The following is a 26,712-nucleotide window of genomic DNA, read 5'->3' as shown; positions in this document are numbered from 1 at the left end:
CTCCATGATACCAAATTTGCTGATGAAACTCGCTCTCTGATCTTTAGTAATCAATTTCTTATTGGCACACAGCTACAATACTAAACAGTCCTTTCAACTGCAAAGTGTCCAGGATGCTGCAGGAATTAATTTTGAAACTATTCATTGTCTACTATCAGCTCTCAAATCTTTGTCACATAAATTGACAAAATTCTTAGAATACCTTAATTTTATTATACAGTGAACACGTGAAGTAAAGGAAATATGAACAACAAGAGACGGAAAAGGTGTTCTTCTATACTTACTGTGTAAATTCATTTCACAGTCAACTTTCTCAATCTCCACTCTCTGCTTTAGGATTTCTGTAAAACATCTGGTACATATGAGCAGTACAGTAGCATATTAAAGACTTCTTGATTAACCTGCCATCGTTGAAAAGATAACATTGCATAGCGTATGACATATTCTTTTCCCTCTCATACTGTGCTCTCTCTCTCTCTCTCTCTCTCTCTCTCTCTCTTTCTCTGGCTCCCTCCCCTTTTTCCATAAGCTGTGCTACTGAAATAAAATATGTATCACTTTCATCATGCACTCAACGTCTGCAAAATGAAAGTGCAATGCCTGTGTAGTGCACACTATCTCCTTACCTACTGACACAATTTTTTTCCGTTGTGTGTGTGTGTGTGTGTGTGTGTGTGTGTGTGTGTTGTGTTGTGTTGTGTTGTTTATTTTCGCCGAAGACCTGGTTGGCAGAAAGCTTACTTTCCGATAGTCTTTTTGTTATGTCTACCTGCGACTCAGCATCTCCGCTGTATTGTGAGCAGCAACTATCCTTTTCATAATATTGTTACAGTTCATCCTGGATTTTACCATAATTTTGTTTAGATTACTAAAATCTTTAAAAGCATAGCTCTCATTTCAATGGCTATAAGGATTGTGTACGCTCTTTCTCTTTATAAGTGCAATCCATAGTCCAGGTAAGCATACTACTTGCATTTTTCTTTTTAACTTTTGCTATAGCAAAATCTGCACCATGTGTGAGGAACATACACTCTGCCATGAGGAACTTCCGTTAGACGTTTTTCAACCCTTCCTCAGTCATTTATCAACAGACGTAACTCCACTATTGTGAAATCCTTATTTTGGTTATTCATCTTACAACATTATTCACACATCACTCCACATCTTCATAGAAACCATTGTTCCTTTTGATTTTTGTGCAAAATATTTTTCTTCAGTTTGCTTCATTCGTAAATATTTGTTCCTTTGTAAACATTCCATTTTACCTTATGGGATTTGTTTTCTTTACCAACGTCACTGATTACATTAGCTCAAACAGTTTTTAAACCGGCCATAATATTAGTTCGTTACGTGTTCAGTAGATCATTTGAATGACCCTTTTATCGAAATGATGCGGAATGAGTCATGTATGGAAGGATATGTGGGCGATAAACAGTTTAGATAAAAAGAGAATAGGAGCTTTTGAATTGTGGTGCTACAGAAGAATGCTGAAAATTAGATGGGTCGATTGCCTAACTAGTGAGGTGGTATTGAATAGAAAGGGAGACAAGAAATTTGTGGCACAACTTGACCAGAAGGAGGTATCAGTTGATGGGACATTTTCAGAGATGTCAAGGGATAACAAATTTAATATTGGAGGGAAGTAGGAATGGTAAAAATCATAGAAGCAGACCAAGAGATGACTACAGTAAGCAGATTCAGAAAGAAGTAGGTTGCAGTAGTTATTGAGATGAAGAGGTTCGCACAAGATAGAGTAGCATGGATATCAAATTAGTCTTCGGGCTGAAGACCGCAGCAACAGCAATAAAAATAACACTATTGTCTACAAAAAGTACTAATGCTGCTTGTTGAATGTTCAGTGAAGGTCATTCACATGTACACACATCAAAAAAAGTTTTGCATCACCTCAGTTCCGAGAGTTCGTAAACCTGTACAGAAAATTGGAATAGAGATCATTATAAACATCATTTCTGCCCTTTTTATTGCTCATGAAAACCACACATTTCATGTTGTATCACCATACAGCAACACCTTCAGAGGTGGTGGTCCAGATTGCTGAACACACTGGTACCTTTAATACCCAGTAGCATGTCCTCTTGCATTGATGCATGCCTGTATTCGTCATGGCATACTATCCACAAGTTCATCAAGGCAGTGTTGGTCCAGATTGTCCCACTCCTGAACCGCAATTTGCCGTAGGTTCCTCATAGTGGTTGGTGAGTCACGTCGTCCATAAACAGTCCTTTTCAATCTATCCCAGGCATGTTCAATAGCGTTCATGTCTGGAGAACATGCTGGCCACTCTAGTCAAGAGATGTCGTTATCCTGAAGGAAGTCATTCACAAGATGTGCATGATGAGGGCGCGAGTTGTCGTCCATGAAGACAAATGCCTCGCCAATATGCTGCCGATATGGTTGCACTATCGGTCGGAGGATGCCATTCACGTATCGTACACCCATTATGGCACCTTCCATGACCACCAGCGGCGTACTTCGGCCCCACATAATGCCACTGCAATACAGCAGGGAACCTCCACCTTGCTGCACTCGCTGGACAGTGTGTCTAAGGCGTTCAGCCTGACTGAGTTGCTGCCAACACATCTCCGATGATTGTCTGGTTGAAGCCATAAGTGACACTCATTGGTGAAGAGAATGTGGTGCCAATCCTGAGCGGTCCATTCGGCATGTTGTTGGGCCCATCTATACCATGCTGCATGGTGTCGTGGTTGCAAAGACAGACCTCGCCATGGACGTCGGGAGTGAAGTTGTGCATCATGCAGCGTATTGTGAACAATTTGAGTCGTAACACAACGTCCTGTGGCTGCACAAAAAGCATTATTCAACATGGTGGCGTTGCCGTCAGTGTTCCTCTAACCCATAATCTGTAGGTGGTGGTCATCCACTGCAGTAGTAGCCCTCGGGTGGCCTGAGCGAGGCATGGTATCAACAGTTCCTGTCTCTCTCTATCTCCTGCACGTCCAAACAACATTGCTTTGGTTCACTCTGAGACCCAAGCAGGACTCACGCTCTGTCCTCACAGCTTTACTTCTGCCTTTCTTTCAGGAGTGCTAGTTCTGATGGTTCGCAGGAGAGCTTCTGTAAAGTTTAGAAGGTGGGAGACGAGGTACTGGCAGAAGTAAAGCTGTGAGGACCGGGCGTGCGTCGTGCTTGGGTAGCTCAGTTGGTAGAACACTTGCCCGCGAAAGGCAAAGGTCCCGAGTTCGAGTCTCGGTCCGGCACACAGTTTTAATCTGCCAGGAAGTTTCAAAACAAGTTGCAAATAACATGCTCGGTTTACAACAACAAAACATAGAGTGCGCAAAAATGTCTGCCAACAGCAAAGTGTATCAAAGGCTTTAGGTTGGTTGGTTGGTTGGTTGGTTGGTTTGGGGAAGGAGACCAGACAGCGAGGTCATCAGTCTCATCGGATTAGGGAAGGACGGGGAAGGAAGTCGGCCGTGCCCTTTGAAAGGAACCATCTCGGCATTTGCCTGGAGCGATTTAGGGAAATCACGGAAAACCTAAATCAGGATGGCCGGACGCGGGCTGTGCAGTACTTTGTAACAGCGAACTGCTTTCAAAGAGCGTGATGTCACAACTGTATACATTTCTAACAGGTTGCGGGAAAGTATTTCAAATGGTGGTTTGAGAAGTGTTACTTAAAAAGTAAATTTTCTTTTAAGCAAGATGAATTATTTTACCTGTGAGAATGTGTGATGAATTTCTTAATGCACAGTGTTTGACTCTCACTCAAAAGTTAGCACTTTGAGGACCAGCATAAATAATAAACGAAGAACTGTTTCACTGATAGTCAAATGTACAACATTCAAACATTATTATAAGGAATGGCCTACAGGAATTGTTGTAAAATGTAGTATTGCAAGACACATCTCATCATCTCATTTCAAAAAATTAAAACTCCTCATTGATGGAAGTCGTCTGTGACATCAAACACTGCCATGATTTTGTTTTCTGTGCTAGCTACTTTGTCAGAATTACATGTGTAGGAATTGAACTGTTGATATGCAGTTGTTCAAAACAATGTTGGTATAGCTTAAGCCAGGTTTTCACGGGAGCAAACAAAATAACAAGCATTAGCAAAAGAGAATTCTATCTGGTGTACCCAGTAGGCCTCTTGCAGGTCTTTCAACTGGATGTCACTGCAACCACTTACGTGTCCCTAACCTTCCCCAGTTACCTAATCGGAAAACTGAGACCTGCGGTTTAAAGTGGAATCCGAACCACTCCAACATCTGTGAGAAGTGAACGCTCAGTTAAAATCATAGTGAAAAAGTTGTGGTCTGAACGGGATTTGACCCTGTGCTCCCTGGACCACAAAGTGGGCTCTTTGCCATTAGACCATTTTTTTGGGGGGGGGGGGGATGAATATGACCATTAGGCCTTACACGTACGTGTATTGGAAATACTAGTTGTGTTGCCTCTTTAAGATGATGCTTGATGTCAGTAATTAGTGTTCTGTTTACAAATTTCCCCTCAGTGTTAATGAGAAGCCAGGTAAAAATGGTAGCCGACATACAAGGAAAATCTTGGAGCAGTGCTAAGGAGAGATGGAGATGCAATTCTGTGTAAAGTGCACGATCCCCACACGTGTCACGCTTCCATACAAATTGAGACACTTAAATTCTGCTTACTCCGTTAAGAACAGTGTGCTTGCCATACAATATAATCTTCACTGAATAGCAAAGTTGCACATTGTGGCTCTAACAAGATAGAGTTGTATTCTATATTCCTAATATTAGCTCCAAAAACTAAAAACTGGCAACACAGTGTTCATAGGCAGTGTTCGCTACCTCGTGTTTTCTTCTGTTTCCTCTAGTATAAACATTTGTTCCCATATACAAGCGAATGGTAGCGAACTTTCTGCAAATGCTCATTCACACGTGTTCGCTCCCATTCGCTCTGTCATAAACCAGGCTTTAGGTGCTTAAAATTGGTGTCTGCGAACTCTGGATAATTCCGCTATGCGGCGTTGCATGAGTGATTCGCCGAGTTGTACGCTAGGCAGGCAGGGATGTACAAATCAGTGTTACGAACTGTTCTTCGTGTGGCAAAAATGTGTAACTTCAACAATCTTTTTTTACAAAATACTTGCAGTGTTGATTAGCAGCTAAAATTTTGGCAGTGCATTTCTTTCGTTGTCTTCTTCCTGTGTAAAAAATTTCAGGGCAGGTTTCGACATGTCTTATTGGACCATTCCCTTGTTTGTATTTCGTACTTACCAGTTTCGCTCTTCAGATGAACAATAGCATCATCGGAATATTAACTGCAAAAGATATGAATTGAGATAATACGGAAAATGTACATTGACGTTACATAAAGTGCATGTTCTGTTTCCAGTATGGTGACTTATGTTTGAAATTGTCTGACAGCTCTAAAGATTAAACTAGCTGTACTGTAGTATTTAAACTTACATTTAAAGTACAGCAGTAAATGATGACATTGGCAGTGCCAAAAATTAAATTGGCTGTGTAACGGTACAAATCCATAAATATAAAATACAAAGTGCGATTGGTGCTGGTTACAAAAACTTAATTTTAACAGTTGCTGCCCCTGCATGCAATGCCTGCTCTTGCTAAAGTTTTATAGTTCAAAGTGAAAGTGTACTGTATGTAGAAAATGTATGGAGGAAATGTATTTTTACCCAGGAAAAAGTGTCTTTAACTAGGAAATCTGGGAATTTTTTTCCTTGTCCGCCTGTGCACCCTGTCATGATGCTGTAAGATCTCCATATACCCCACACGAGTGTGTGCTGTTGCAGCTTTTACTAAAATATTACTAGCTGCATTTAGCTGTTGCAACAATGAATGTGTGCCTTCTGTGATAGGATGGGTCTCTCGCCGATGTGGACAAGGAAACATCGGAATAATTTGCTCCATAAGAAATTCAAATTGCAATCTAGTGGAGGAAGATTTAACCGCAATATTCTGTAATTTGCTTACAGATGGTGGCAGGCTGTGTGTTTTGTGTGTAAATAATTTTTGATCATCTGTTGGGCCAGGCCCCTCATCCACTGGGCATCTCAGTTCTGGCGTTGTAGACATTCACAAACACATTCTTCAATTCATGTGGTCCTGTGAAGTGTGGTGAACTAAATTATAGCTGTAATTTGAACTGCATGTGGTGGTGGTGGTGGTGGTAATGAAGAAGAAGAAGAAGAAGAAGAAGAAGAAGAAGAACTGTAGTAATGAAAAGAAGTAAGATGGCAGTTAGTTAATTTTTTAATTCTGCTGGCCTCGTTGAAAGTGAAAATTATTTGGAAGATCCCAAACCTTGCAATGCCATTTGCGTGATCTGTGGTGTGAGTACTGAACTGGATATTCCCAACCCGGGTTTTGTTATCGTGTGTTCGGTTGGCACAGGCATAAAACTAATGTGACTGTCAGTATTTGTCGAGGCACTAGTTGTCAGTTGAGCAGTTTCCATTGTTTGGTTCTGTCAGTAAAAGAAATGTGGTACATATTTGTTGTGTAAATGCGAATATGCTGTCTGCAAACATGGGCATATTTAAAATAGTGTGTTCTTGAGAAATTTATACAAATTGCTACAAAATTATTTTTCGTAACATTTCAGACATAACTATTGTATTGTATCACATACAGAGACAAATTACTTCCATGATATTCCGTGTGCAGGAGCGCGCAAGTCATTGTACACTGTCGCAAAAAGTTTTGTTTGGACGGCTCGCTTTAATATGCCCGCGAATATTCCCTACTTCCCAAAAATATTTTAATGTCTGCTAATACATATCCTTCGTCATTCCATCAATCACTCAAAACACCAACATATGCTGCCGAAAGTAATTGTAGTTATTTTGAAGCCAATATTTTCACTGAAGTCGAAAGGTTTCGTGAAAACCGAGTTTTATCTAAATTTGCTGTAAGCCTATTATTCTCAGCACACAATAAATGTTTGGTGCACAAAAACGTCATTCTTACTACTGCAATGTCTCTGTCTTGTGTTACAAATTTCGTCCATCATTACAGTTTCTTGCTGGCCAGTGCATTGAAGTGACTGGCCAGAATAATCATTTTTATCATGGACATTACCCTGTATTTCTCTAAGCATCGGATACTATCTTCTGTCGTACTAAAGTAATACAATTCTACGTTCTAGCTTTCTGTAAAAGTTGTCAAATATAGATTTATGTGCTCTTCTCAGAGAATCAGAATAGGTGCTGGGACTTATGTTACTGCACTGTTTATATAAACAGTCGATACAGAAGCACCACAATGTTTCATTGACTGAAAATGAAACATTCTGTCTCTTTAACCACTCCAAAATATCTGCCTTGCACCACTTTGAATGTGGCAGCTTTTCTATCTGAATGGAGGTCACGATAATTGACCCTTCTTCCAGTGCAGACAACAGTCGAATAAACAAATTCTTAAAAACTTCTCCATTCATTTCTGAATGGCAATCGGATTGGCATGAACTTTTCCCACCATGAGAAACAAGTTTTTTAGCCTCTGGTATGAAGCCTGTAGTTAATAAACCGGCGTTTGCGATGATTAATCGGCCACCTCTACCAGTAGGCACTTTCAAACCACCATTTCCTTTGGAGTTGTGCCATATATATGTATTGGTGTGCTTCTGTGAAACCCAAGTTTCATCCAAGTACACTACAGGCCTGGTGTCTTCAGCTCGCAAGAAGTGCATTGTACGCAAAAACTTCGCTCTTGCTGCTGCAGTGCCTCTGCATTCCATTAAGAATTTCTGTCCGTCATTAACTTCTTAAATCTGAAACAGAAGGAGCGGAGAAGACGAAGAACGGAGGTCTGGCTGTATTTTTTTAGCCGTTATATACTCTCCTCTGTTGTAATATCCAAGTACAGTTCTATGCACAAGCTCATTGTTAAAATCGAAAATTTGGTTGATTTCCGTTCACGTTTGTATCTTTTCTTGGAGAATCAAAATACTCATTCATGTCTGGAGATTCTGCCAGTGACACAGATTTGCTCTTACAGCCTACAGTTGACTTGGAGCTTTAGCAGTAAGTTTACGAATTTGTGCAAAATTTAAGTTATTCCTCGCTTCTTCATTGTCGGTCAGATCAGTAAAAAATTGAGTACATTCGATATGATAATTTTCGATTGTTCACAAATGTCTTTCTGCTCTTTACGCACACCGACCAGAGGAGTACTACAAGTAGGCCGTTGCTTCTGCATTGTTGTTCGCCACTGAACACGTCAAAGCACCTTTCTAAAGACATTAAGACACTGAGATCAGACGTGAACACTCGATATAGCACGGCTTTCAGCTGCTCTGACCTAATGCACCACTAACGGTACCTACATGGCAACAAAGTCGAGAGGCGGTTAAATCACAGCCCGCAGCGCCTGCTGGTAGCAGGCAGCGGCCGTGACCTTGAGGACTCTACTTTCGTGCCGGCCACTTTAAGAATAGAGCCACTTCTCACATATTTGAGACAAGGTGTTTTTTGGCAACTTCTCTGGATAATATTAGTTGGAACCTATTGCTAGCTGGTACAGTATCTTAACTTACGAATTCTTTGTTGTTCTTCACGTGTACCCTTTTATTAACTTTTCTGCAGCAACATTTTTAGTGCAAGTAATTGTAACTATTCAAAAAAGTCAAAATAGACCCATGCTCAGGCAGTGATCGTTGGGGAGCGGATGCAGGAATCCCACATCACCATTCTAGGTGAGGTCCTAGTGAAGGTGCTTTGCTGTTGCTCTGGCCTGTTATGAACTGTCAAGTGAAACATGTTGCTGGCGCACAGCCTGTTCTTGAATAGCAGTGAGGGGGCTGCAGAACTTAACACACCCATTCGGTGGACAGATCACACTCCACAGTGTGTTATGGTCTTACTTCATGGACACTGCAGAGAGAATTGAAATTTCAATCACGTTATTGGTATGAGAGTGGTGATCAGAAATTTCCCCTCCCCTTGCTGGCCAGTTACTGACATTGAAAATATCATCCACCAAGAAGATTCGAACCGACTTACTTTTGAATAGCGCCACCATACAGGTGGGATAGATTGTGGTTCTTAAAGGTCCTTTTATTCTCTGATTAGAAGAAATGGTTACATGAGGTGGATCATTTTTGCATTTATTGTAATATTTTTGCATGAAGCTATAAAATCCCACCTTTCCCTTTTCATTTAATTGTTTTTTCATGTTTCACTTCTTCACAGTTATTAATTCTTCAAATCATTTACAGAACCGTGATGGTACAGGAAATTCAGACACTCCAAACAGTCATAAAAATAAAGACACAGGTAATAAATCAGCGGAAGCTGGAGAGAAAGAGCGGAATCCAAAATTGCCATCATTTGTTAATGTTCCCATGGATGACTATATGGATGAAGATTTACCAGCAACTGTGAGTAAGCTTGATATTAATCATCACCTTAAGAACTTTGTTTTATTGTTATACTACACTACAGCCTGAATTTTATTCTATGAGTTTAAGCAGTGCAGAATAATGGAAAGTCCAGGTTGGAATATCGACAGTATTACAAAAAGGACAGATTGCACTCACTGTAAAGAAGAGACATCGAGCTGCAGATAGACACAATGAAAAGACTGTTGCACATTGAGTTTTTGACCAAAGCCTTCTTCAGGAAGGAAGACACGTACACATTCACAAAAGCACGCGTGCCCCCCCCCCCCCCCCCCCCTCTCCCACACACACACATACACACACACTATTGCCATGTCGTGGATAAGCAGTACAATGTGATGTCACATGTTAGATGCATAGCTGTATTCGTCAACTCTCATTGTAATGTAGTATTTTCTGGCGTTAAAGCGATAAAAAGTGCAATGGTATCGAAGGAAATTGACAGAGGTCCAAAATGTGAAATAATTTGGGTGAAGGGCATGGTTAAAGCAGGCCCAAATGTGGTAATTGGATGTCTTTAGGCCCCCTGGCTCAGTAGCTATTGTGGCAGAACACCTGAAGGAAAATTTGGAAAATATTTCAGGTAAATCTCCCCCTCATGAACCATGGACCTTGCCGTTGGTGGGGAGGATTGCGTGCCTCAACGATACAGATAGCCGTACCATCGAAGCAACCATAACGGAGGGGTATCTGTTGAGAGGCCAGACAAACGTGTGGTTCCTGAAGAGGGGCAGCAGCCTTTTCAGTAGTTGCAGGGGCAACAGTCTGGATGATTGACTGATCTGGCCTTGTGGTAATACTAACCAAAACGGCCTTGCTGTGCTGGTACTGCGAGCGGCTGAAAGCAAGGGGAAACTACAGCCGTAATTTTTCCCGAGGGCATGCAGCTTTACTGTATGATTAAATGATGATGGCGTCCTTTTGGGTAAAATATTCCGGAGGTAAAATTGTCCCCCATACCGATCTCCGGGCGTGGACTACTCGAGAGGACATTGTTATCAGGAGAAAGAAAACTAGCGTTCTATGGATCGGAGTGTAGAATGTCAGATCCCTTAATAGGGCAGGTAGGTTAGAAAATTTAAAAAGGAAAATGCATAGATTAAAGTTAGATACAGTGGGAATTAGTGAAGTTCGGTTGCAGGAGGAACAAGACTTTTGGTCAGGTAAATACAGGGTTATAAATACAAAATCAAATAGGGGTAATGCAGGAGTAGGTTTAATAATGAATAGAAAAATAGGAGTGCGGGTAAGCTACTACAAACAGCATAGTGAACGCATTATTTTGGCCAAGATAGACACGAAGCCCACACCTACTACAGTAGTACAAGTTTATATGCCAACTAGCTCTTCAGATGATGAAGAAATTGATGAAATGTATGATGAGATAAAAGGTTGGTTGGTTTTGGGGAAGGAGACCAGACAGCGAGGTCATCGGTCTCATCGGATTAGGGAAGGACAGGGAAGGAAGTCGGCCGTGCCCTTTGAGAGGAACCATCCCGGCATTTGCCTGGAACGATTTAGGGAAATCACGGAAAACCTAAATCAGGATGGCCGGACGCGGGATTGAACCGTCATCCTCCCGAATGCGAGTCCAGTGTCTAACCACTGCGCCACCTCGCTCGGTATGATGAGATAAAAGAAATTATTCAGGTAGTGAAGGGAGACGAAAATTTAATACCGTATTTACTCGAATCTAAGCCGCACTTTTTTTCCGGTTTTTGTAATCCAAAAAACCGCCTGCGGCTTAGAATCGAGTGCAAAGTAAGCGGAAGTTCTGAAAAATGTTGGTAGGTGCCGCCACAACTAACTTCTGCCGTCGAATATATGTAGCGCTACACAGGCATGCTTTGCAGGCAGAAAGATAAATGCTAGAGCCAAAACCTCTGCGTTAGTAAATAAATTTAAAAAAAGGTGGAAGACGAGCTTTTTTCTCCGCCCCGAGTTTCGACCATTGCATTTTCATACATTATCCAACAAAGTAAATACAAATGCCGTATTGTTCATCTTCGAATGTGGCAGCAGTTCAATGTACTACGAAAATCCGACTGGCAAGACTGTTTGGGATGTTTGTCAATATGGCCAACTGTACGTTCTGAATTTTTTTCCTACATGTGAAAAGAGATGGTTGCAAATAGGAACTTTTATGAATTCTCAATCACATGCAGTATTCTCTTCACCATAAGAATAACAGGAATATAAACATTTTGCCATGTATTCTTTCGTGTTTGCTGCTATCTCATTTAAATCCTGTCTGCCTAATAAAGTACGAAACTAGAGTGAGACAACAGCAAACGTGGAAGAATATACATATCATGTCATGTTTATATTCATATTATTCTTATGCCTAATAGTGATACAGTCAGAAATGAAGCACGGCAATTGACTAAATTTTTAAATCTAAGACGACTCTAATTTCTGTGCAGAATGTAATGTACGTAAGAGGCGTCTGCAAAGATTTTCAAACGGAGAAAAATTTTCGCTAAACTCTCGTTCAGAACATCTTCTATCATATGCAGTCTATTATTTGGTTCTTGCTGATCATTATCAAAGAAAGCAGCAAAGAAAAAAAAAAAAGGCGGTGTTAGCGTGCACAAAAGCAAGCCATGCCGCGAGCGGTGGCAGGTCATAAACACTCATTATCAGAATGCGACAAACAATCCATGGCACAGTAAAATAAAGCATTTTCAGCTTAGTGTGACGTAAACACCTATAACAAAGAGAACAGCACTTATCAGATCAAAGAAAAATAAGCAATCAATTCAAACCAGACGAAGCACGTGAAAAAGGAGGGGTACCCGTATAAATACGGACGGAGCACCTGACGCTTAGCAATGGCTACCTGGTAAAGCTTAACTGCTAAGCTTATGACTCGAACCAAACTACTGTAGCTGTATCGTGATTCGTTCGACCTAAATTGTGTCTCATATTACTATGGACCAACTTTGTTTCGATTTGGAGGTGCGGCCTAAAACTTTTCTCTCCCCTTGAATTTCGAGTCTCAAATTTCAGGTGCGGCTTACATTCGGGAAAATTTTTTTCCTTGATTTCGAGTCTCATTTTTCAGGTGCGGCTTAGATTCGAGTAAATACGGTAGTCATGGGTGAATGGAATTCGACAGTAGGAAAAAAAAGAGAGGGAAACATACTAGGTGAATATGATTAGGGGTAAGAAATGAAAGAGGAAGCTGCCTGGTAGAATTTTGCACAGAGCATAACTTAATCATAGCTAACACTTGGTTCAAGAATCATGAAAGAAGGTTGTATACATGGAAGAACCCTGGAGATGCTAGGTTTCAGATAGATTATATAATGGTAAGACAGAGATTTTGGAACCAGGTTTTAAATTGTAAGACATTTCCAGGGGCAGATGTGGACTCTGACCACAATCTATTGGTTATGAACTGTAGATTAAAACTGAAGAAACTGCAAAAAGGTGGGAATTTAAGGAGATGAGACCTGGATAAACTGAAAGAACCAGAGGTTGTACAGAGATTCAGGGAGAGCGTAAGGGAACAAATGGCAGGAATGGGGGAAAGAAATACAGTAGAAGAAGAATGGGTAGCTTTGAGGGATGAAGTAGTGAAGGCAGCAGAGGATCAAGTAGGTAAAAAGACGAGGGCTAGTAGAAATCCTTGGGTAACAGAAGAAATATTGAATTTAATTGATGAAAGGAGAAAATATAAAAGTGCAGTAAATGAAGCAGGCAAAAAGGAATACAAACGTCTAAAAAATGAGATCGACAGGAAGTGCAAAATGGCTAAGCAGGGATGGCTAGAGGACAAATGTAAGGATGTAGAGGCTTATCTCACTAGGGGTAAGATAGGTACTGCCTACAGGAAAATTAAAGAGACCTTTGGAGAAAAGAGAACCACTTGTATGAATATCAAGAACTCAGATGGAAACCCATTTCTAAGCAAAGAAGGGAAAGCAGAAAGGTGGAAGAGTATATAGAGGGTCTATACAAGGGCGATGTACTTGAGGACAATATTATGGAAATGGAAGAGGATGTAGATGAATATGAAATGGGAGATAATATATTGCCTGAAGAGTTTGAAAGAGCACTGAAAGACCTGAGTCGAAACAAGGCCCCGGGAGTAGACAACATTCCATTAGAACTACTGACAGCCTTGGGAGAGCCAGTCCTGACTAAACTCTACCATCTGGTGAGCAAGATGTATGAGACAGGCGAAATACCCTCAGACTTCAAGAAGAATATAATAATTCCAATCCCAAAGAAAGCAGGTGTTGACAGATGTGAAAATTACCGAACAATCAGTTTAATAAGTCACAGCTGCAAAATACTAACGCGAATTCTTTACAGACGAATGGAAAAACTTGTAGAAGCGGACCTCATGGAAGATCAGTTTGGATTCCGTAGAAACATTGGAACACGTGGGGCAATACTGACCCTATTACTTATCTCAGAAGCTAGAGTAAGGAAAGGCAAACCTACGTTTCTAGTATTTGTAGACTTACAGAAAGCTTTTGACAATGTTGACTGGAATACTCTCATTCAAATTCTGAAGGTGGCAGGGGTAAAATACAGGGAGCGAAAGGCTATTTACAATTTGTACAGAAACCAGATGGCAGTTATAAGAGTCGAGGGACATGAATGGAAAGCAGTGGTTGGGAAGGGGGTGAGACAGGGTTGTAGCCTCTCCCCGATGCTTTTCATTCTGTATATTGAGCAAGCAGTGAAGGAAACAAAAGAAAAGTATGGAGTAGGAATTAAAATCCATGGAGAAGAAATATAAACTTTGAGGTTCACCGATGACATTGTAATTCTGTCAGAGACAGCAAAGGACTTGGAGGAACAGTTGAATGGAACGGACAGTGTCTTGAAAGGAGGGTATAAGGTGAACATCAACAAAAGCAAAATGAGGATAATGGAATGTAGTCGAATTAAGTCAGGTGATGCTGAGGGAATTAGATTAGGAAATGAGACACTTAAAGTAGTAAAGGAGTTTTGCTATTTGGGAAGCAAAATAACTGATGATGGTCGAAGTAGAGAGGATATAAAATGCAGACTGGCAATGGCAAGGAAAGCGTTTCTGAAGAAGAGAAATTTGTTAACATCGAGTATTGATTTAAGTGGCAGGAAGTCACTTCTGAAAGTATTTGTATGGAGTGTAGGCATGTATGGAAGTGAAACATGGATGATAAATAGTTTAGACGAGAAGAGAGTAGAAGCTTTCGAAATGTGGTGCTACAGAAGAATGCTGAAGATTAGATGGGCAGATCACATAAGTAATGAGGAGGTACTGAATAGGATTGAGGAGAAGAGAAGTTTGTGGCACAACTTGACTAGAAGAAGGGATCGGTTGGTAGGACATGTTCTGAGGCATCAAGGGATCACCAATTTAGTATTGGAGGGCAGTGTGGAGGGTAAAAATCGTAGAGGGAGACCAAGAGATGAATACACTAAGCAGATTCAGAAGGATGTAGGCTGCAGTAGGTACTGGGAGATGAAGAAACTTGCACAGGATAGAGTAGCATGGAGAGCTGCATCAAACCAGTCTCAGGACTGAAGACCACAACAACAGATTTCCCAACCATGTTATAGTTCTGGGTGGAGATTTTAATTTACCAGATGTAGACTGGGAGACTCAAACGTTTATAACGGGTGGCAGGGACAAAGAATCCAGTGAATTTTTTTTAAAGTGCATTATCTGAAAACTACCTTGTGCACTTAAACAGAGGTTCGACTCGTGGCGATAACATATTAGACCTTCTGGTGACAAACAGACGCGAACTATTTGAAACAGTTAACGCAGAACAGAGAATCAGCGACCATAAAGTAATTACTGCATCTATGATTTCAACCGTAAATAGAAATATTAAAAAAGGTTGGAAGATTTTTTTAGTTTAGCAAAAGTGTTGAGGATCAGTGGACAAAGTTCAAAACCATCATACAATATGCACTAGATGAGTATGTGCCAAGCAAGATCGCAAGAGATTGAAAAGAGCCACCGTGGTACAACAACCGAGTTAGAAAACTGCTGTGGAAGCAAAGAGAACTTCACAGCAAACATAAACATAGCCAAAGCCTTGAAGACAAACAAAAATTACATGAAACGAAATTTAGTTGAGGAGGGCTATCCGATAGGCATTCAATGAATTCAAAAGTGAAGTTCTATGTACTGACTTGGCAGAAAATCCAAAGAAATTTTGGTCTTATGTCAAAGTGGTAGGTGGATCAAAACAAAATGTCCAGACACTCTGTGACCAAAATGGTACTGAAACAGAGGGTGACAGACTACATGCTGAAATGCTAAATGTCTTTTTCCAAAACTGTTTCACACAGGAAGACTACAGTGTAGTTCCTTCTCTAGATTGTCGCACAGATGGCAAAATGGTAGATATCAAAATAGATGACAGAGGTATAGAAAAACAATTAAAATCGCTCAAAAGAGGAAAGGCCGCTGGACCTGATGGGATACCAGTTCGATTTTACACAGAGTATGCGAAGGAACTTGCCCTTCTCGCAGCGGTGTACTGTAGGTCTCTAGAAGAGCGTAACATTTCAAAAGATTGGAAAAGTGCACAGGTCATCCCCGTTTTCAAGAAGGGACATCGAACAGATGTGCAGAACTATAGACCTATGTCTCTAACGTCGATCAGTTGTAGAATTTTGGAACACATATTATGTTCGACTATAATGACTTTTCTGGAGACTAGAAATCTACTCTGTAAGAATCAGCATGGTTTTCGAAATAGACGATCGTGTGAAACCCAGCTCGCGCTGTTCATCCATGAGACTCAGAGGGCCATAGGCATGCGTTCCCAGGTAGATGCCATGTTTCTTGACTTCCGGCGTTTGATACAGTTCCCCACAGCCGTTAAATGAACAAAGTAAGAGCATATGGACTATCAGACAAATTGTGTGATTGGATTGAAGAGTTCCTAAATTACAGAACACAGCATATAATTCTCAATGGAGAGAAGTCTTCCAAAGTAAGAGTGATTTCAGGGTTGCCGCAAGCAAGTGTTGTAGGTCCGTTGCTATTCACAATATATATATAAATGACCTTGTGGATAACATCGGAAGTTCACTGAGGCTTTTTGCAGATGATGCTGTGGTATATTGAGAGGTTGTAACAATGGAAAATTGTACTGAAATGCAGGAGGATCTGCAACAAATTGATGCATGGTGCAGGGAATGTCAATTGAATCTCAATGTAGACAAGTGTAATGTGCTGCGAATACATAGAAAGAAAGATCCTTTATGATTTAGCTACAATATAGCAGGTCAACAACTGGAAGCAGTTAATTCCATAAATTATCTGGGAGTATGCATTAGGAGTGATTTAAAATGGAATGACCATATAAAATTAATCGTCGGTAAAGCAGATGCCAGACTGAGATTCATTGGAAGAATCCTAAGGAAATGCAGTCCACAAACAAAGGAAGTAGGTTACAGTACACTTGTTCGCCCACTGCTTGAATATTGCTCACCAGTGTGGGATCCGTACCAGATAGGGTTGATAGAAGAGATAGAGAAGATGCAATGGAGAGCAGCGCGCTTCGTTACAGTATCATTTAATAATCGCGAAAGCGTTACAGAGGTGATAGATAAACTCCAGCGGAAGACTCTGCAGGAGAGACGCTTAGTAGCTCGGTACGGGTTTTTGATGAAGTTTCGAGAACATACCTTCACCGAGGAGACAAGCAGTATATTGCTCCCTCCTACGTATATCTCGCGAAGAGACCGTGAGGATAAAATCAGAGAGATTAGAGCCCACACAGAGGCATACCAACAATCTTTCTTTCCACGAACAATACTAGACTGGAGTAGAAGGGAGAACCGATAGAGGTACTCAAGGTACCATCTGCCACACACTGTCAGGTGGCTTTCGGAGTATGGATGTAGATGTAGATGTAGGTGTAGAAGCGTTCTGCAGCTGTCAGGTATTATGAACAGGTGTTTTGTGTTGGTGTTGCATTAATAATAACAGGGCAGCAACCCTGAACACGAGGTTCACATTAAAATTTGTCGTCCAAGGACACACTCACCAGCTGTGAAGATAATGTTCTGCTGCAAAATATTCCTCCGAATTTGACAGTTCTAATGGACAATGTGCATACGACTCTCCGTAAATATTCCTCCGAATTTGACAGTTCTAATGGACAATGTGCATACACAGTTCTAATGGACAATGTGCATACGACTCTCTGTAATGGACAAAGCTCCAACTACGCAGTGGAGGAATGCAGAGATTCTGCTCTGGGTAGAAAGAAATGTTCCATTGGATCAATCTGAACATAGCATGTATAAAGCAGAGTTAATGGAATTTGCAGTGCTGTACAAGCCAAACGCTCCATGCTACCAGGCCGACAAACTAGCTAATGCTAAAGGGTGTAGTTTAATCAGGTTTCCTTCATACTGTGCTTATTTAAATCCAGCTGAGGATATGTTTGCCTAGTTGAAAGGTAATGTGGCAGAAAACAAGAAATTTATGTTTAGTGGGGTTGAAATGCTGACAAAAGAAGCTGTTGCAGATGTTACACCACAAGACTGGTCTCGAGTAATACGTGACTTCTCTTATTGCCATGTTAAAATCTGTTTCTTTTGCGAAAACACAGCAGAGTGTCACTAACATTCTAATGCAGTTTAAAAAGGAATCGAAACAGAATCCTGTAACAGTATAATGTTAAACTAACAATGAAGGCACGGCATGTCAGTAATTCATGAAAAACCTCATGCTCAGTATAAAAATCAGTGTGTTAACTTTTTCACCCAAAGCAATTCTCATTTCACCAGCTGTCAATGATATTAAAAAATTACTTTATTTCATTGGGGGGGGGGGGGGGGGACTGTAGTTACTTGAATGTTACAGTAGATTTGGAAGTTCAAATATTAATCATATGGCAAAATACGCTCCTTTTTGCATGCTATCATTTGCCAAAATCTTTATTTGATATCTCAGACTGTTTATGAGATACAAGGGGTTTCTGAATATTTCATTCTGGCTTTTTGAGTGGTGCTTGCATTCATGACAAGTGCTTTTTACATACATTCCATTTTCTTGAGACTTCAAGTAGGTCATGATATCCTTCAAAGTTTAAAGACTAATTCAGTACGTTACCAACATTTCATATGTAGCAGCATACGATGTAACATGCACCAAACGCAAATTCATAGCGACCCTTATTTCTCATTGCAAACTTTAAGAATTCTTGGCAGTAGTTTACCTAATATCCAATATCACAATAACTGTGACCATTAGTGATATGATAGGTTCATCATAAAGCTGATGAAATAAGCCTTAAGATGTGCTACTGGAGTTTATTGCCAAATAGTTTCTTTAAAATTGTTTGAATAAGGTTGTAGATTGGCCGGCTTGCACAGCTTGCTGTTCACACAGGCAAGTGATTCCACGTGGAGTAGGCTTGGCTTATTGTCACTTGCTGACACACTCACCACATGCAGTCAACAATGCTTCCCTCCACTTGCTCAGTACTGAACAGTCAAAAGATGCAACTAATTTTAAACACAACATATATGAACAGATGCTGTGTAGTACTACTTTTCCATTTGTTCCGACAATTACTTCTCGTACTATTGCATACATAATAATAACAACAATTATCACAAAAACATTCTTCTGTTACTGTTAAAAGAAACTGGGTATTATCTTTTAATAAGTGTCTACCTTTGAATTAGCACTTAGACATGTACTTAATATGGTATCTAAGATGTATGTAAATATTCTAGAAGTATCTAATGGGGTCTTTTGGACAGCCGAGTAAAATATTATTGTGTCCATTTGCTGTTAGGATCTGATGCGTGGGCGGTAGTTCCAGGTAGTGCAGAATGTGGAACATGGAAAACTTAGTTTTACCATTCATTAATAAAAATGATGCGACAATGCATTACGCGCATCTGGTAACCCGTCATCACTGTGTTGAGAGCGATACATGTTCGCAACTGGCCGGTGTCAGACAGACTGCTGTTCGTAGCCGGTGGCTGTGTACACGCCATGGCACACAACTCAGATTTCATTTCCCGTCAGGATTCTGCGTGATAAGTGCACAGCGCGGCGACTCTGGCGCTGTCCGCTACGGCCGTACAATTCTACCGTTACAATCACCCTCCCTCATGACCTCCTGGGCGTCATGCGTCTGTCTTGCCAACGGCGGCGTTGGGAGGCACTTCAACATTTATTCTGTTTGCAGACACAGTGACGATGGACACTGACTAGTGGGTTTTCAGGACAACAATTTCATACATTACATAGGCTGTACCTACAAGAGACATCAGTAAAAGCACAGAGAACACAACACTGACAATCAAATATAGATTAGCATTATTGGAAGATTCAATAGACTTAATTTTAGTTGCTACTTCTAAGAAATTTAACTCATTATTAGTATTTATTACACTTCCATGGATATCCGCAATTAAATTGTCATCCTCGGGTAAGCTGGACAGACAGTGATTTGCATAGGTCAGTAAGTATGATTCATTGTAATAATCAGGTAACATCCTTGTTAAAGGGAATTCTGCATCTGCATGAAAGTGGTTGGTAATACAGAAGGCATTTCAAACAGATCACATGATAAATCACAGTGCGTAACATTCAGCATTAATCCACTACCAGTTAATTTGAATGTGAAAGGTAGTTCAGGTGTGTCAAACGTTTTACATGTAAATGTGATTTCAAGAGTTGAGTTAAACGAATATATTATACCTTCAGAATATCTTTTAAGGAATGGTTGATGAAGATGCATTAAAATCCAAGAGCAGTCACCGCGAGGCAGATTGTTCATAAAGAAATCTTTCTCACAACTGTACACTGTAGTATCTAAGAATACTGCCGGCTCTGGGAAAATTAGCTTATGACTACGTTTACACTTACAAACATAATGTTCATTCAGGGATACAAAATATCTTCTATCTTTACTGATTAATAAATAATCCTTTAGCTGATACATTGCATGAATACCTACTTGGCTCTATTTCACAGGGTAAGTATGAATTTTATACATTTCAAAATTATGCTTGGATCTGGCAATCAGTATAGAAACAATTACAGTTAATTGATCTTCAATCATTAAAGAATATGTGGTAGTTAATCTGTAATAAGAATATAACTTGTAGGAATTGACAGGATAAATCATGGTAGGTGATGCATCTAGCTTATGTTCAGTCAACAGCAACATTTGTAAAAATTGGTCTGGATGCAATAAAACACTATTCAAGCAATCATTTGAAATACGTTCTAAGGCTATTCTTAAATTGAGAGCATCAAATTTAGCGCTTGATAAACTGTCAGTAATTCTTAACAGTAGGGTGTTTAAATCTAAATGTACACTCACAGCTTGAAGAATTGCGTATAATTCACGGATGGTTGCATTCATTTTACCAAGAACTGTGTTAAAATCTGTAAGGAACTCTTTCACAATTTGTTCAATAAACAATGTGTTTAGTTACGGTCTTTTGCATATTTCTTAACACAATTATTTCATTAGAAAGGTTAATTGAATATGTGTTAGACTGCTGCTCTAGAGCTAGTATTTTATTCTTTATGTCCAATCGATCTTGGCTAGTTAAGGTACCAAATACAGTACGAAGAACTCTACCTCCAAAATCAAACCAGGCATGTTTGTGCCTAATCAAGCTGTGATGTGGCAAGAGTTTTAAGAAAGTGAATTCTACTTGCATTTTTGCAGTAATCGAGTTGTTATACCAAGAGGTTCCAGTTTCCAAGACTGTATCATTATTCTTAATTGAACAGATCAAATCAATTTGTTTTTTAACAGAATCAAATTGTTGGTGAATCTCAGACAAATTATATTTAAGCACAATTGTAGCACTGTGCGTTGAGACTGCCATGTCTGATTGTGGTTCAAACAACACACCTGCATTCTGTGATACTACATCTACAGCATTAATGGAACACACTAACATGACAAAGAATGGAATTACAGTAAACATGGTTAATAAGTTCTACACACTAGAATTAAACAATGAATATGAAGAAATATGAGTCTTCGGCGACCTGTGGAACAGATGTTATTTACTCTTGAGCACCTTGCGCAATAGCTGCGATTTTATGTTGCACAGCACATTCGCATATGCACTTGGCTAAACGCAACACACCTTGCATTCACTCACACTGCACACACTTACGGAGGTTGTAAGTGTGCCTTGGGCTGGATCGCTGGGTTGGCGGCGGTGACGCTTCGGGCTCGAAGTCTGGACTGTGAACTCGCGGTGCTCGGCTCCTGGGTTTTGGAGCAGCTGGTCTGCCCCTCGGTCGGTCCTCGTCGTCGTCCTGCATTGCTACAGGGAATCTACCCAGGTAGGGCTTTACACGGTTGACATGGATGACAACTGAACGAAAAGGCAGTTGGAGATTTAGAGTGACCTCCAATATCGGGTATGGTCCCTTTAGCACTACGTTGCTCAGGTAGACAAAGTCTCCCACTCGATACTGTGGCGCGACTGCTTGGCAATCATGTTGCTTGGCTTGCCGAAGGAAGGACTGATGATTCCGCTGGTTCACTCCCCTCCATGCATTCTTCAGTTGGTGAGCTAACTCCCTTACGTGTTCATTGCTGATTCCAGCTGTCGACCGTGCAAAGTCCAAGGGTGAACGCATCTTCCGTCCATATACAAGTTCATAGGGACTGAGGCCCGTTGATGATTGCATTTTAGCGTTGTAGGCATTTACAACATATGGAAGACAGACGTCCCAATTATCGTGTTTGATGCTTACATAGTGGCTAAGCATTTTAATGATGGTTCTGTGTACTCGCTCGGTGCGACCATTGCCTTCAGGGTGTGCTGGTGTGGTTCTCAACTGTGTTATTTGTATCAGCTTACATGTTTGTTTAAGTAAATCACTCATAAAATTCGTCCCTTGTTCACTGATAATGCTTAATGGAGATCCAAACTTCAGAATCAATTCCTTCACAAAAACTTTAGCTATGGTTTCAGCACTTTGATCAGGTATTGGTACCATCATAAGATATCTGGATAAATGATCTAATATCGCCAATATGTATTTGTTTCCATCCTTGGTCTTCGGCAGGGGACCGACGACGTCTAACCCAATTCTTTCAAAAGGTTCACTAGTCTCCGGCAGTTCTTGTAATGCTGCCTTAGTTCTTCCCGAATTATTCTGTCTGTTGCAGGAATCACATTGTGAAACAAACTCAAATACGTCAGCCTTATGACTTGGCCACCAACACTTTTCAGCTACTTTGATATTCATTGCATTTTTACCGCAGTGTCCTGATAGTAAGGAATCATGTTGTTCAGTTAGGATTTGCTCTCTCGTCCTGGAATAACTAGGCAATTCCCTTTGTTAATAACTTTGTACAGCAATCCATCTATTTCAATGAACCGTTGATCATTTTTCCATTTTTCGCATTGTGGATCTTCTTCTTCGGCTGCTTTTAATTCCTCCTCACGGCTTATGGTGACACAAACACAATCCTTATGACTCATCGCATCAGCATTCACATGTTGTTTCCCAGGACGCTCAGTTCTAATGCCCATCTTGTTAGTCTTGAACTGGGATCCTTTAAGCTCAACAGCCATTTAAGTGCGGTGTGGTCTGTGATTACAGTGAATTCTCTTCCTGTTAAGAAACATCTGTTCTGTTTGATACCAAAGACCAGAGCACAAAGTTCCTTTTCAGTGGTAGTGTAGTTACATTCCGCCTTATTTAACTGCCGGGAAGCAAATGATACTGGACGTTCTTGACCATCAAATTTTTGGGACAAAATAGCACCAACTGCAAAATTTGAAGCATCTGTGGAGAGGATGAAGGGCTTACTGATATCCGGATAGGCCAAAACTGGAGCTGCGGTTAGAGCAGTTTTTCCATTGCATTTTTGCATTCTGTTGACCAATTGATTGTGGCTCCTTTTTTAAGTAACTGTGTCATTGGCCTTGCGATATCTGCATAATGGGTTATGAAGCGACAATAGAAATTCGATAATCCCAAAAATGATTGTAGTTCTTTTACTGTTTGTGGTTCAGGAAAAGTTTTGACAGCTTCGACTAATTTTGGATCAGGGCAGACACCTTCACTGGTTATAACATGTCCAAGGTACTTCACTTCACTTTGTGCGAAGTGATATTTATCTATTAATAAAGACAAGTTCGCACTTCTGATACGCTCAAATACTGCTTGAAGTCTCTCAGTGTGGTGCCTCATGTTTTCACCAAAAATTATCACATCGTCAAGGTATACAAGAGCTTGTGTTGGGGTGAGCCCATGTAAAACAGAATCCACTAGGCGTTGGAAGGTAGCTGGGGCGTTACGTAGTCCAAAGGGTATACGGAGGTATTTGTACACACCTGTTGCAGTTACAAATGAAGATTTTGCTTGATCATCTGGATGCACTGTTAACTGTTGATATCCGATAATTAGATCACAGACTGAGAATATGCGACATCTGCCCAAATAGTCCAGGGTTTCTACCAAGTTTGGTAATGGGTAAATGCCTAGTGTGGTGACAGCATTTAAAGCTCGGTAATCAACCCAAAATCGGAACTGTGGTTCGCCCGAAACAGATTTCTTCTTTATTACGACCACTGGTGATGACCATGGTGGATCAGCAGGATCTCTTGGTTTAATAATTCTGGCCTCTAGTTGTTCTTGACCACATCTTCGACCAATTCTCTTTGACTGAATGGAATTCGGTAAGGCTTCTGCGTGATTGGTGCTGCATTTCCAGTGTGTATGTGATGCTGAACTAAGTGAGTAACAGGTAAATTTGAATGTTCTCTGAAAAGATCTGAATACTCTAACAAAATGGGTGCTAAAATCTTCTGATCATCAGCTGACAAATGTTCAATCTTCTTCCAAATTTTGTTCTTTAATTCGATTTCATTTTCAGCTCCTTGTTTCAATGTTTCAATATCACTAAAAGAATCTGTTTTCGTGACTTCTACATCTGCTGCTTCGTTTGGAATTGGTATTACACCATCTTTACTTATTCTCAACACTTCAGCAACCTTCATTCCTCGTGGAAAAATGACATCTGTATTGCTCATATTCGTTATTGTTATTAGGACTCTCGCCATGTTCGGCCTCATCATTGTAGCTACGCCTATACTTCGGGCAACATAACAATGCATTGTGTCCAATAATTCACCATTTTCCGACCGTTCGGTCAACAACAGAGCTCCTTTTATGATAAGTGGCGACTTTACTTCAACATGGATTGTCTTTCCTGTTCCCTGAGGAACTTGCTGTGGCTGAGTAATTTGTACTTCGACTCGGAGGGTTCCAACTGATGCGTCGGTCTGGGTGATCAGTCCCTCGACGTCAGAATTTCAGCTCCTTTGAGTGCGACATGAAGAATGATTTTCGAGGTTGTAATTGTTACAACCTAGTCTGATCCTTCCTTCTGCAACAAATATCTCTGCCCCGTTAGCGGATAAAAAATCAAGTCCAAGTACACCATCGTAGTGCGTTTCATTATTAGAAACCACTTGCACCGTTGCTGTGTATTTGTCCTGGCCTAGGCACAATTCTACGTTAACTTCTCCATAGTTGCGTTGTTTCCCACCGTTCAGCCCCCGCACATGAAACATTGGCGGTCTCAGCTTGTACCTTTTGTCTAAAGAACATCACATCAATGATGTCTGTGCTCCCGTGTTGATCAATAATTTAATATTTTTTTTGCGATAAACAGCACCTACCACGAAGTCATTATTGAATTGATTTTCAGCTGCACTAACAGGAATCACTGCCTCGGGCAAGGGGCGGACGCTGTGGTGCCTCGTACGTCCCCGCACTCGTTTAAAGATCTGCCGAGTTGTCTGCTGCTCACATTTGGTTTGTTTTTGTTGTGACAGTTCCTCGCTAAGTGACCCTGTATCCCACAGTTGTGGCAGGTCCTGTTCTCCTTACAGTCCTTGCACTTGTGACCGGGTGTATTGCATCGGTAACATTCCACATTTGAGTTGAACACACGATGTTCTTCTTTTCGCATGTCATTTGGGCGTCTCAGTGCTTCGACAAAACCAACTGCCTCTACTGCTTCTTGAAATGTTTTACAGTGTGTGAGTCTGACTGCTTTGTTTACTTCTTCCCCATACAACCCATGGATGAATGTGTCAAGTGCTCTCTGATCAGCTTCGAAAAGCTGGATCCGGTTCTCATTTTCATCCTCTACAAGCTCGTAAGTCTGAGCATTTATGTTTCGGATTCTATCAGGGAATTGTTCGATAGATTCATCACGCTGCATGTGCAAACTATGAAGTTGCTCACGGTAGAATCTGATTGCATTTTTGCGTTTGAATCTCTGAACCACTACCGTTTTAAAATCATTGTAAACTTCTGTTTTCGCGCAAATCGGCTGCGCACTAATGAAATCTTGTGTGGCTCCTTGGATTCTCAATTTAGCAACTGCTAGTTTATCTCAATCTGTCCATGAACACAACAGAGCTGCGCCTTCGAGTTTCTGAAAAAATACTTTCACATCTTCCTCAGATTTTCCACTGAACACTGGTACAGATGGCAACAGTGAAAAATTCTTTATTGGAACAGAAGTGCCGTCATGTGACAAATCAACTGGGAGGCTACGCTCGCTTTTATCTGCTTTTAATTGTTGAATCTCTCTTCGTAGTTCTTCTATAATGGTTTGGAGATCAACCATGTTACTCGCGTTTGCATCTACCATTTTGAATGCCGTCTATACCGGTCACTCAATACAGAAAAATTTAAAATCCATCACTGCCTTTCGTTTTAAGCCAATCTGAGTAGACTAACCTGAATTCCAGCGCTGGATGTCCCCGTGTTGTCGGACGATGTCCTTGGCTGTTGCTACTTGCTGTGTTGTCGTGAAGATGCTCCGATGTTAAGTTTACACATCGCTGCACTTGACTGTAGGTTTTCCGAAAATAATCCCACACCTGGCACCAGTTTTCTAACGGTGTCTTTTGGACGGCAGAGTAAAATGTTATTGCGTCCATTTGCTGTTAGGATGGGATGCGTGGGCAGTAGTTCCGGGTAGTGCAGAATGTGGAACACGGAAAACTTAGTTTTACCATTTATTAATAAAGACGGTGCGACATGCATTACGCGCGTCTGGTAACCCGTCATCACTGTGTCGAGAGCGATACATGTTCGCAACTGGCCGGTCTCAGACAGACTGCTCTTCGTGGCCGGTGGCTGTGTACACGCCACAGTGCGCGACTCAGATTGCATTTCCCGTCAGCATTCCACGTGATAAGCGCACAGCGCGGCAGCTCTGGTGCTGTCCGCTACAGCCGTACAATTCTACCGTTACAAGTACTTACATAAACCATAAACAGCTAACATTTACAGTGACACATTTGCTGGGTTCTTTTTTTGGCATG

The 26,712-nt window shown here is 40.8% G+C and overlaps 1 protein-coding gene across 4 annotated transcripts in view; it reads left to right on the top strand.

Annotated features, from left to right (window-relative positions):
- LOC126198862 (protein tramtrack, beta isoform-like) overlaps positions 1-26,712 on the top strand; it is a 139,479-nt gene that overhangs the window by 39,577 nt on the left and 73,190 nt on the right. For all 4 annotated transcript variants that reach the window (XM_049935457.1, XM_049935458.1, XM_049935459.1 and 1 more), the window contains exon 6: positions 9,205-9,366. In XM_049935457.1, coding sequence (XP_049791414.1) covers positions 9,205-9,366 — 162 coding nt within the window. The remainder of the gene's footprint in view (positions 1-9,204; positions 9,367-26,712) is intronic.

The sequence above is a fragment of the Schistocerca nitens genome, chromosome 8, assembly GCF_023898315.1.
Source record: "Schistocerca nitens isolate TAMUIC-IGC-003100 chromosome 8, iqSchNite1.1, whole genome shotgun sequence".
In the NCBI taxonomy this organism is placed as follows: Eukaryota; Metazoa; Arthropoda; class Insecta; order Orthoptera; family Acrididae; genus Schistocerca; species Schistocerca nitens.
This window is presented reverse-complemented; position numbering and strand designations above follow the sequence as displayed.